At 35.1% G+C, this 12,336-nt stretch overlaps 1 protein-coding gene and 1 pseudogene across 1 annotated transcript; one reads left to right on the top strand and one right to left on the bottom strand.

Moving 5' to 3' along the window:
- The window catches only part of LOC138152860 (deoxyuridine 5'-triphosphate nucleotidohydrolase pseudogene), a 143,925-nt pseudogene that overhangs the window by 27,900 nt on the left and 103,689 nt on the right, over window positions 1–12,336 (top strand).
- On the bottom strand, window positions 1,801–4,374 carry LOC138152852 (heat shock protein HSP 90-alpha-like). The gene is given in 4 exon segments (XM_069076880.1): window positions 1,801–2,350; window positions 2,647–3,012; window positions 3,015–3,046; window positions 3,048–4,374. Coding segments are annotated over 4 exon segments (2,181 nt in total). The 5' UTR covers window positions 4,301–4,374; the 3' UTR covers window positions 1,801–1,820.

Here is a 12,336-nt window from a genome sequence, read left to right as displayed (position 1 = left end):
ATTGTCCAAGTGGTACTTGGCAACACAGAGGCATTAAAAGCAATCCAGAAACTAAGAGAGAAAGGCCTCCTGTATGCTCTGTGGATCTTTTTGTGGACTAGTTCTGAAAAGATAAGAATGATAATAGATGAAAATATGTGAATTGTTTATAATATGTACCAATGAGTAAATTGCCTACATCCAGTAAATCATGCATCTACACAGTAATATGGTAAATGCAGCTTATATCTTAAATAGCTCATTTTCTTTAGGACAATTTAACTAGTCAAGTCTTGTTGATTGAATAAACAATTGAATAAATGAAAAAGCACTTATTTACTATGTGCCCAGTACTGTGCTAAACACTGTGGACACAAAATCAAAAAGAGAGAATGCCCCTGAGTCCCAGTATAAATGGATATACTACATAGGGCATTTGATTAACATATTTTTTTTCCAAGAATAGTAGTGATGATTTGGTTACTCTACCCAGAGTTAGAGGTGAAAAGCACAAGTCGGGGAAGAGAGTGAGATAAGGGGAAACGTCCTCAGATGGCAACATGGCATGTAGATGGCTGGAAAGAACTGGGTGACTATTCAGCATTATTGTGTCCCATGATCTGAAGCAGAGTTGTCAAACACACATCCCACAACAATCCCAAGTGAAGCAGAACCAGATTAAAATGTGGTTGGGAAATATTTAACAAAATAAATAAAAATACAATAAAACAGGTAATATTATGTTTTAAAACAAAGTCAATATGTGGTCTGCAAAGATTATTATTCATTGTTTAATGGCCCCCATTTTTATTTGAGTTTGATTCCACTGTTCTAAAGGATATTCAAAATGTTGGCCTCCATTTTCACATGTCATATGCATTTTTATGCCAGTGTCCCTGAAACCAAATGGCCAAAGTTGAATTTGATGATAGCATTTACTCCAGAACTTGGCATTTGGATATTTGATTGAGTAATTTGGTTCTGGACTTCTGATGAATTCTTCAGAAAAGGTCAGTACTGCATTATGTTGATAGAACTCCAATTTTGCAAATAACTTTCTGCATTATGTTGAATGACCAACAGGATTTTTTAAACCTTCATTTTTTTTTTGCAAATACTTTACTCATAAATTGATCTGCCTCATCTGTCCACTCCATTCTTCAAGGTCCAGATCAAATGCTACTTCCTTTATGAGGTCATCCCTGATGTCCCCAGACAGAACTGATCAAAGCATTACTTTGAGCATTGCTCATTCATTTGTCATACACTATTTTCTTTTCTTTTTTTTTTTTTGGTGTTAACACTTTTATTTTCCTAGACTTCAGGGTTTTATACATGCAAAAATGGATGGAATAGAATGGAACTCAATTCTTTTAAATATATAAAAGAAAGACAATTTTATAAACATTTTAAGATACCTCAAAACTGTGTATCATTATTCATCTTTTTGTTACATACTGTATTCAGACCACAAGAGTGTTAGTGAGTTAACATTAGATTACAATGTTTGGACATATATTAAGGATATTATTTCTCCCTCCCTAAAATAAAACCAAAGTAAACTACAATGATTACTAGTTCTTGCTTGAATGTCTAAGGTATCACAGTATTAATTATAGTTAGAAGGGAAAAGAATCCTAAATTTTCCTAAATTTCCCCTTAAACAGCATGTTTATGCCATACATATTTTTTTAAAGTGATTTAACAAAAATAAAGAGAACATATCTGAAAATATACATCAGAGGGAATGAAGACATCAAGTATTTTCTCAGCACCTTATACAAAATAACTTATTCAGACTAGTCTAGGAAACATGCTATAGTTCCATGCTTTGGAATGCTTTAGTCCACTTCTTCCATGTGTGATGTGTCATCATCTCCTTCAAGAGGTGGCATTTCCTCAGTTATAGCTGCATTGGTTTCTTCAGTAGTTGAATCATCTTCATCAATTCCAAGACCAAGTTTGATCATCCTGTAGATTAGATTGGCATGTGTCTGGGGATCTTCTAAACTGAACCCAGAAGACAACAGTTTGGTTTCATACAATAAGATGACCAGATCTTTCACAGATTTATCATTCTTGTCAGCCTCTGCCTTTTGCCATAGAGTTTCAATAATGGAATGATCAGGGTTTATCTCCAAGTGTTTCTTTGCTGCCATGTAACCCATTGTTGAGTTGTCTCTTAGTGCCTGAGCCTTCATTATTCTTCCCATGTTTGCTCTCCAGCCATATGTGCTTGCAACAATGCAGCACGGGGAAGTAACCAATTGGTTTGATACAATTACCTTTTCAACTTTCTTTTCCAGGATATCTTTCATAATTTTGCAAAGATTCTCAAACTTTGCCTTTTTTTCCTCCTGTTTCTTTTTCTTTTTTTTTTTTTTTTAAAGCAATCGGGGCTAAGTAACTTGCTCAAGATTACACAGCCAGTTATTTCTGGGTGTGGTGCTGAGTTTCTGAGCCCAGATTTGATTCCCAAGTCATCCCGACACTGGAGCCAGTGCTCTTACTCGCTGAGCCACCTGGCCGCCCCTAATCTTTTTTTTTTTATTTTAAGCAATTGGGGTTAAGTAACTTGCTCAAGGTTACGTGGCCAGTTATTTCTGGGTGTGGTGCTAAGTATCAGATCCCAGATTCGATCCCAGGTCATCCTGTTTTTTTTTTTTTCATCTTCATCTTCCAGGAGTTCCAAACCCTCTTTGGTTACAGACACTAAAGTCTTGCCCTCAAATTCCTTTAGCTGTTGCACACAATACTCATCGATAGGTTCAATCATATATATTACTTCTAAACCATGCTTCTGAAGACGCTCAACAAAAGCTGAATTAGCCACTTGGTCCTTGGTTTCACCAGTAATGTAATAGATGTGTTTCTGGTTCTCCTTCATCCTCATTCAATAATCCTTAAGAGAAACCATCTCATCACCAGAAGCAGAAGTATAGTATCTCAGCAATTGTGAATGTTTCTTTCGGTTCTGGGAGTCTTCATGTATTCCAAGCTTAATGTTTTTAGAAAACTGCTCATAAAACTTTTGTAATTCTCTTTGTCCTCTGACAGTTCAGTGAAAGCACTTTTTGACCAAATTCTTCCTTATCACTTTCAGAATTTTGCTTTGCTGCAGCATTTCACGGGAAATATTTAGAGGAAGATCTTCAGAATCCACCACACCTCGGATGAAATTCAGATATTCAGGAATCAGCTCTTCACAGTTATCCATGAGGAAAACTCTGTGCACATATAATTTGATGTTATTCTTTTTCTTTCTATTTTCAAATAAATCAAAGGGGGCACATCTTGGAACAAAGAGAAGGGCTCTGAATTCCAACTGGCCTTCCACTGAGAAGTGTTTCACAGCTAAATGATCTTCCCAGTCATTTGTCAAGCTCTTATAGAATTCGCCGTAATCTTCATTGGTAATATCATCAGGATTTCTGGTCCAGATTGGATTTGTTTTGTGAAGCTCTTCTTGATAGATATATTTTTCTTTGATCTTCTTTTTCTTCTTGTCACCATCTTTCTCTTCTTCTTCTTCATCCGAGCCAACATCTTCTATTTCTGGCTTGTCCTCAGACTCCTTTTCTTCTTTTTCCTTCTCCTCTTTCTCTTCCTTTTCCTCTGCTTCATCATCACTGACTTCTTTATCCTGTTCTTTTTCCACAAAAAGTGTAATTGGATAGCCAATGAATTGAGAATGCTTCTTCACAATTTCCTTTATTTTTCTTTCCTCTAAGTACTCAGTTTGGTCCTCTTTCAAATGCAGAATTACCTTTGTTCCTCGACCCATAGGTTCACCTAGGTCAGTGCTAAAGGTAAATGACCCTCCTGCTGAAGACTCCCAGGCATATTGTTCATCATCATTATGTTTAGTGAGCATGGTCACCTTCTCAGCAATCAGATAGGCAGAATAAAAACCAACACCAAACTGACCAATCATGGAAATATCTGCTCCAGCCTGTAAAGCTTCCATAAAAGCTTTGGTTCCAGACTTTGCTATTGTACCAAGATTGTTGCTTATATCAGTTTTGGTCATTCCAATACCAGTATCCACGATGGTAAGGGTGCGATCATCTTTGTTTGGAATGATGCTAACGTTCAGCTCTTTCCCAGAGTCTAGTTTATTTGGATCTGTCAGACTCTCATACCTGATTTTGTCCAGGGCATCAGATGAATTTGAAATGAGCTCTCTCAGGAAGATCTCTTTATTAGAGTAGAATGTATTAATGATTAAAGACATCAACTGAGCAATTTCTGCCTGAAAGGCAAAAGTCTCCACTTCCTCCTCCTCCATGGGTTGGTCCTGGGTCTGCATTTCCTCAGGCATTTTGGCAGAGAGAGAGCAGGATCCCAAAGGCTTCAGCTGGCAGCAAGACAAAAAGAGGAGCAAATTGGCCTCTATTTCCTATTTTCATTGTATGAATGCCCTATCTCCCTTACTCAATTGAAGTTCCTTGAAGACAGGAATCTTGTTTTATTCATCTCTATATCCCTCTTGTCATGTCTATCTTTCAGAATACTTCACTTCCTAGAAGACCCAGCCCAAGTACTTTCTTGTCCTTAAAGTCTATTCTGATGACCCCTAATTAAAAGTATTGCTTCCCATCAAATAGTCCTTGAGCTCATTGAAACTCTATGCTGCCCTTAAATTATCCTATACTTTGATAGTATCTTATTTTGACAATAACATGTATAACAATGCCTTAGACAGCACTATCACTTAATACATTCCTGTGGAATTAAATTGATTGGGATTTGGTAGTATTTGTTGGATGAATTATTTTTAAGAATGTTCATATGTAATGCTGTATGACCACTCAAATCATCCTAAAATATGCTACCACAAGTGTTCCACTTCACCACTAGTACTAATTTAGGTGAAGACTAAACTGAAGCTATTCAGATTTTATTGATACAAAAGAATTAAGTTAAAATGAATTCAAAGGTGTGTGTGTGTGTGTGTGTGTGTGTGTGTGTGATTAATTCAGTTGAGCAACATTGTCTTTTTGTCTGTTTAATTGATGAAAAAAATTTCTAGTAGAAATTAATTTTTCAATTTTCAACAACTTGTTTTATCATCTAGACAGCTTTAGAGCAGAGAGTGCCAGCTGACTCATTGGCTAATTGAAATTTATTATGAATGTGGCAAAATATTTAAAGCAATCATATAACAAATGATTAACTTTATTTGTATTAGAAATATAAAATAGCTAAATAGGTAGAGAGTAAGGAAAACCTAGGTTCAAATCTTGCCTCAATGCTCACCGTGTGACATTAGAAAAGTCAATTCACTTTTTAGAGCCCCATGCAACTCTTTAAACTATAAATTTCAGATTAGTCCTCAGTCTTCACTAGTATAGGTTTCCTGATTAGGAGTTCCTTATACAGAGGAAATCAGAAATTCTGACCAAAAAAAAAAAAAAAAACCCTCCCCTCTCCACCCCCACCCCCAAAATAAATTATTCCATTGAAGTTCTTCAGTGACTTGTTTTTCAAGTTGTTTTTCAGTGACTTGGTTTTTTTTTTAATTTTTTTTAGCACATGTCACTAGAATAAAAAAGATGATAAAGTGAGAAATTTTAAATAAGACCAATTTCCCCCATCATTTCTAGCAACATGATATGCTGAAAATTTCCCCCATCATTTCAAGCAACATGATATGCTGAAAATGAAGTAAAAGAACAAAACACAAAGAAAAGAAAGAAAAGGAACCTTCATAAGGCAATCTCCATAGACAAACAAGGAGAAAATCCCAGCAAATGAATAGGCAAGGAAAAGTATGCAATAGAATGGAAAACACCATAAAGTAAAGTTACTACCTCCATGACTATGTTCAAGTCAGTTAACTTCTCTGGGGCTCACTTTCTGCACAGGGTTGAATTAAGTGACACCCAAGGTCCCTACTAGTTCTCATTTTATGATCTTATGAATAATAGGAGAAGGCTCCATATAAATAAAACAATTCTGCCAGAAATATAACTAGAAATTAATAATAAAAAGAATGGTATCATCATGAAGATCCCAGAAGATCCTAGAAAGTCCAGTGGAAAAAAATTTGAAGGAAGAGATAATGCATAAAATGAGATGTTTAAAAAAAACATTTGAAAGAAAATCAATAATATAGAAGAGGAATCAAAAAACCTTAAGAAAATAGTGGAGACCATGGGAAAAAAATAAGAGTGAAATAGAACTCAAAATTTAAGGGGTAGAAGAATCATTAGAGAGAAGGGAAGAATTTATATCAGAAGGGAAGAATTTGTGACAAAACAAAATAGAACATTATGTAATACAAGGATAATTTTGATTACATTAAAAAGGTTTTGCACAAAGTCAGTGCAACCAAGATGAGAAGGGAAGCAAAAAGGTGGGAAAATATATAGAGAACTGGGTCAAATTTATAAGAATACAAGTCTTTCCCCAGTTGATAGATGGTTAAAGAATATGAATAGGAAGTTTTCAGATGAAGAAATTACAGCCATGGATAATCATATAAAAATATTCAAAATCACTTTTGATAAGAGAAATGCAAATTAAAACAACTCTGAGGCATCACAATCACACCTATCTTATTGGCTAACATGACAAAACAGGGAAATGATAAATGCTAGAGAAGATGTGGGAAAATTTAAAACCCTCAATCTTATAAATGTGAATGTTGAAAACTAAATATATATATATATATATATATATATATAAAGAATTATTAGAGCAAAGTCAAAATATAGAGCAAAGTTCAAAATGGAAAAGTTATTTAATTTCTCTAATATAGAAAACAATCAAGCTGAATATAGTTCTGAATATAGTTTTCAAAACTCTAATCTAAATAATAGAATTTCATGTTTTCACATAGCATCTATTTTTGTTCTTTGTATATTGATTGTACAATGTATCTATGTTGATGATATTGAGTTCATAACCAAAAATAAAATTATTTTTAAAATAGTTTAAGAATCTTTCACTTCTTAGAAAAGAAAATGAGAATGAAAAACATTCTAAATACCATAATTCAGGAAATCAGAATTTAAAAAAAATCCTTAGAAAATTGAAACGAGAAGAAAAAGTTCAGTTTGTTATAATTTACCATGTGATTCCAGAGAGGAATTTGAGACTTACATAACACAGAAATGTTATTGCAAAGCTCTCTGAACATGGGTTAAAAAGAAAATACTACAGAAATTTAAAAGAGGCAAATCATATAGTAACAAACTTGAGAAAAATTTATTCGGGATTACTCACTGATAAGAAATGGACTTTTTTTAAAAGAATAATCAGTACACACACACACACACACACACACACACACACACACACACACACAGGGCAGCTAGGTGGTATGGTGGATAGAGCACTGGCCCTGAAGTCAGGAGGACATGCATTCAAATGTGAATTGTGACACTTGACACTTACTAGCTGTGTGACCTTGGGCAAGTTGCTTAACCCCAATTGCCCCTGCCTTCTCCTCTGCAAAATAATAGTAATAATAATGAAAAAATTAAAAAGAACAAACCGGTCCTTTTCTTTCTTCTTTGATCTCTTTAGGATTCATACAGAGTAGTGGTATTGCTAGGTCAAAGGGTATACACAGGTTTACAATCCTTTAGGCATATTTCCAACTTGTTTTGCAGAATGGCTGTACCAGTTCACAGCTCCATCTATAATACAGCAGTGTTCCAGTTTTTGCACATCCCCTCCATCATTTGTCATTTCCCTTTTAAGTCATGTTAGCCAATATGATAGGTGTGAGGTAGTGTCTGAGTGATGCTTTAATTTGCATTTATCTAATCAATAGTGATTTAGAGCATTTTTATGTGACTATTGATAGCTTTGATTTCTTCTTCTGAAAACTGCCTGTCTATACCCATTGGCCATTTATCAATTGAAGAATGACATGTATTTAAAAAAGAAATTGCTCAGTTCTCTATATATTTGAAAAATGAACTTTTTTTCACAGAAACTTTTTACATTTTCCCCCAATTTCCTGTTTTCCTTCTAATTTTTGCTGCACTAGTTTTGTTTGTGCAAAACCTTTTAAATTTTATGTAATCAAATTTATCCATTTTACTTTTTGTTTTCATTTTGTTTTTAATTTATGGAATAAAACAAGTGTTTCCATAACATAGTACAATACAAATACAATTGCACACGAAACTACAATTCTACTATGCACAACTTGCTGTTCCTTTCAAATATACAAGAAAATTATCATGTAACTTACAATTCCATACATACTTCTATTTATAAATTGTCCCTCTGGATGCAGATACCATATTTCTTCATATATTCTTTACAACTAACTTAGGTGTTTATAATAAGGCAAAATGATTTATTTGCTCAAAGTTGTTCATAAAACAATATTGTTTTTACTGTATACAGTGGTCTCTTGGTTCTCTCATTTTACTCTTCATTGTTTCATGCAAGCTTTTTCATGGTTTTCTAAAATCATTGAGCTTATAATTTTTTATAACACAACAGTATTCCATCACAATCATATACCACAACTTCTTCAGGCATCCCCCACTGATAGGCATCCCTGTGATTCCTGGTTCTTTGCTACCACAAAGAAAATTGCTATAAACATGTTAGAACATATAAGATCTTTTCCATTTTCCCTAATCAGCTTTGGAAAGGTATTGCCGGGTCAAAGGTAGTTCAATAACTCTTTGGGCACAATTCCAGATTCCTCTGCAAAATGGTTGGATCAGTTCACGATTCCACCAAAAATGAATCAATGCTCCATCTTTTCCATATCCCCTCCTACATCTGTCACTTTCCCCTTCTATTATTTTATAGTCAACCTGGTAGGTATAAAATGATGTCTCAAGGTTGTTTTAATTCACATTTCTTTAATCAATAGTAATTTAGAGCAATTTTATATGACTAAAAATTGTTTTGATTTCTTCATAGGAAATCTGCCTGTTCCTATCCTATGGCCATTTATCAATTGGGGGATGGCTCATATTACTTCTCTTGATATCCTTGACCTTCTGTTCTGCCAGGTGAATTTTGTAATTATTTTTTCTTGCTCTATAAAATAATTATTTGGTAGTTTGATTGGCATTTGGTGTAGTACTAAGTGAATTAACTTGTATAAAATTGTCCCATGAGCAATTATTACTTCTCCAATTGTTTAGATGTCTTCACTTTGTGAAAAATATTTTTAAATTGTGTTCATATATAGCCCCTGGGTTTGTCTTGTCAGATAGACACCCATATCTTTTACTGTTTCTTTGACCCAGTCATTCTTTAGGATTAGATTATTTAGTTTTCTATATTTTTAGTCTGTGTTTCCATGGCCCTTTATTAAATATAATTTTATTGTATTACAGTCTGAAAAGGGCATATTTAATATTTCTACTTTCTTGCATTTGGTTGTGATATTTTTCTGCCCTAATACATGGTCAATTTTTGTGAATGTGTCATATTCAGCTGAAAAAAAAAGGTACACTCCTTTCTCTTCCCTTTCAGATTCTGCAGAGGACCTTCATATCTAACTTTTCCTTGACTTCTTTCTTATTTATTTTATGGATAGATTTATCAACTTTGAGAGAGGAAAGTTGAGGTTACCCATGATAGTGTAGTTTTACTATTTCCTCCTATAATTCATTTAAGTTTTCCTTTAAGAATGTGAATCCTATGCTATTTTGTGCATATACATTTTGCATTGATATTACTTCATTGTCTATGGTTCCTTTTAGCAAGATGTTGTTTTCCTGATTATCCCTTTTAATTAGGTCTATTTTTTGCTTTTGCTTTGTCTGAGATTATGATTGCTACTCTTGCCTTTTTTACTTCAGCTGAAGCATAATAAATTCTGTTCCAGCTCCTTATTTTAACTCTATCTGTGTCTCTCTGTTTGAAGTGTGTTTCTTATAAGCAACATATTGTTGGATTCTGGTTTTTAATCCATTCTGCTCTTCTACTTTGGGGATAAGTTTATTTTATTCACATTCATAGTTATGATTACTAGCTGTGAATCTTCCTCCTTCCCATTTTCTTTTATTTATCCTTCTCTTTCATTTTGTTCTGTCCCACCTCTAAAGTCTATTTTGCTTCTGAACACTGCCTTTCTTTTTCTGCCTTTGTATCATGTCACTGAGACCTAGTTCCACCACTGGTTTTTCACCTATGTGGGCTCCAGCCTAGCCTTCACCCTCTTTTCCCCCCACCCCATTCCATGTCACAGATCTCTCCTCCCAATTTCCTGTGTGGTCATGGGCTGGAAGAATGTCTCAATCTGACATTCTCACACCCAACATTGGGTATCTAACACTCAATAATTTGTTGACCTGTCATCCCAGAAAATCTATTAGATGAAGTATTTTAACATTATTGGGAAGGGAATGTTGAGAGAGTTCAATGGAGTGCTTCATCTATCTGCTGTTTTGGTTTAGTTCTCAGATATACTATCGTTCACATTATGAAAAGGGTAGAGAATATGATTGTCCCTTGGGAGGTAAACTTTGTTTCAGGTGAATTTTTTTTCCTGGAGGCAACAGGAGGTGCAAACTCTAGGTCTAAATATTTAAAAGAAAGAAAGAGGAAGAAAAAGGAAGAGAGAGAGAGGAAAGGAAGAATGAAAGAGAAAAAAGAAAGAGAAAGAAAACAGGAAGAAGGAAAGAAAGAGGAAGGAAGGAAGGAAGGAAGGAAGGAAGGAAGGGAGGAAGGAGGAGGAAGGAAGGAAGGAAGGAAGGAAGGAAGGAAGGAAGAGAGGGTAAGAAGAGGAGAGGACTTAGTATCTTTTAAAATCAGGTAAAACAGGTAAACACAACTTAATCATAGGAATGAAGGAGACGAAAAGATTTCAAGAGTTGTACTCTTGCCTAGACTGAGGGGGGGGGGATCTAATTATAGGAATAATGAGTAACAGATTGGGTTGGGATGATGATGTGGAGGGAATAGGTGGGCATCTTAAAGAAATTAAGAAACCAACTAAAATTTTATTCATTCACAAACAAGCAGAAAATTAAAAAAAATCAATTAATTGGATTGTAAATATGAATTAAGTGAACCATGGAGGGGATTTCTTACACAGTGATGGTGATAGAAGAAGCTAAAAGTGGGGAACAATCCAATTCCCTAACCTTCTTGTGGTATTTAACAGGAATGAGGAAAAATTTGTTCAGGGCTAAAAAGGGAGACCAAGGTGATTGTCATCAGCAAGAAGTCAGTTCTTAGTGAGACTCAAAAGATGGAAGGAGTAGAAAAAGATTTATGACTGAAGTGAGTTTGATGCCTATGCTGCAGGCATTTCAGAGGGCATAGTTGAAGGGGTGGATAAACAGATTTAGAATGGGGCATTAGGTATTGTGGGCAGAGAGGAGGGTTGGACAATTGGGGAAAGGGAAAGAGATTAAATGATGACTACATATGGGTCAGAATTACTGAGATGGGAAGAGTACAACCAGGGGGATTTTGTTAATGATTGAGGAACAAATTTAAGTAGATTTTAATTATCCACAGGAATTTGACCTCAGGTTGGAGTCACCTCAGTCAAGCCCTTAAGGGACTGGTAATTGTAACTGAAAGAGTAGTTTTACTCTTCTTCTGCTTAGGCAGGAGACCAGGCTAAAAATCGGATGGAACTGTTTTCCTCCTCTTCTCTAGAGGGAGGAGTTAATGGAATGGTGCTTCTCCTCTTCCAACAGGAGATGGGAGACCTGGTTTGATGGAATGTAGGCTATTCTCTTAGGAAAAAAAGTAACAAACCTTGAGAGGGAGATGCTATTAGTAGCCTCATTTTAAAGATGAGGAAACTGAGATTAAAAGATTTGCCCAGAGACACATACAGTAGAACCTCAGTTTATGAGTAACCTGGTTTATGTATGCTTCTCTAGATGAGGAATTTTTTTTGTGCAAAATTAGTCTTGCAGGATGAACAATAATTCACAGTACGAACTGATGGATTTGTATGAGGAGCAAGAGTGAGTTCACGGAGGATATCTCATCAGAGAAGTAGGTTGAGAGGTCAGAGGAATTTCTCATGTCAAGTGAGATTAAGGAGGTTTATCAGATGTGGGGAAAAGTGAAAAATTTTGTTGAAAAACATCACCTAGGGGCGGCCAGGTAGCACAGTGAGTAAGAGCACAGGCTCCAGTGTTGAGAAGACCTGGAGATCGAATCCTGGGCTCAGACACTTAGCACTCACCCAGAAACACCTGGCCGTGTAACCTTGAGCAAGTTACTTAACCCCAATTGCTTAAAAAAAAATCACCTAAGTAAAGCTGTAGCAATGAGAGCCACAAATATTTTTAATGATAATACATCACATTTCCATGACATTCTGAAAAAACATCAAAACAAGTGTCGTTAGATAGATTCCTAGTCAGAAGCAAATGTAAAGAAAAAAAACCAATGACTCAAAAC

This window comes from Petaurus breviceps, unplaced genomic scaffold, assembly GCF_028583685.1.
Source record: "Petaurus breviceps papuanus isolate PSGF00001 unplaced genomic scaffold, PetGlider_PUasm1.0 90977, whole genome shotgun sequence".
In the NCBI taxonomy this organism is placed as follows: domain Eukaryota; kingdom Metazoa; phylum Chordata; class Mammalia; order Diprotodontia; family Petauridae; genus Petaurus; species Petaurus breviceps.
This window is presented reverse-complemented; position numbering and strand designations above follow the sequence as displayed.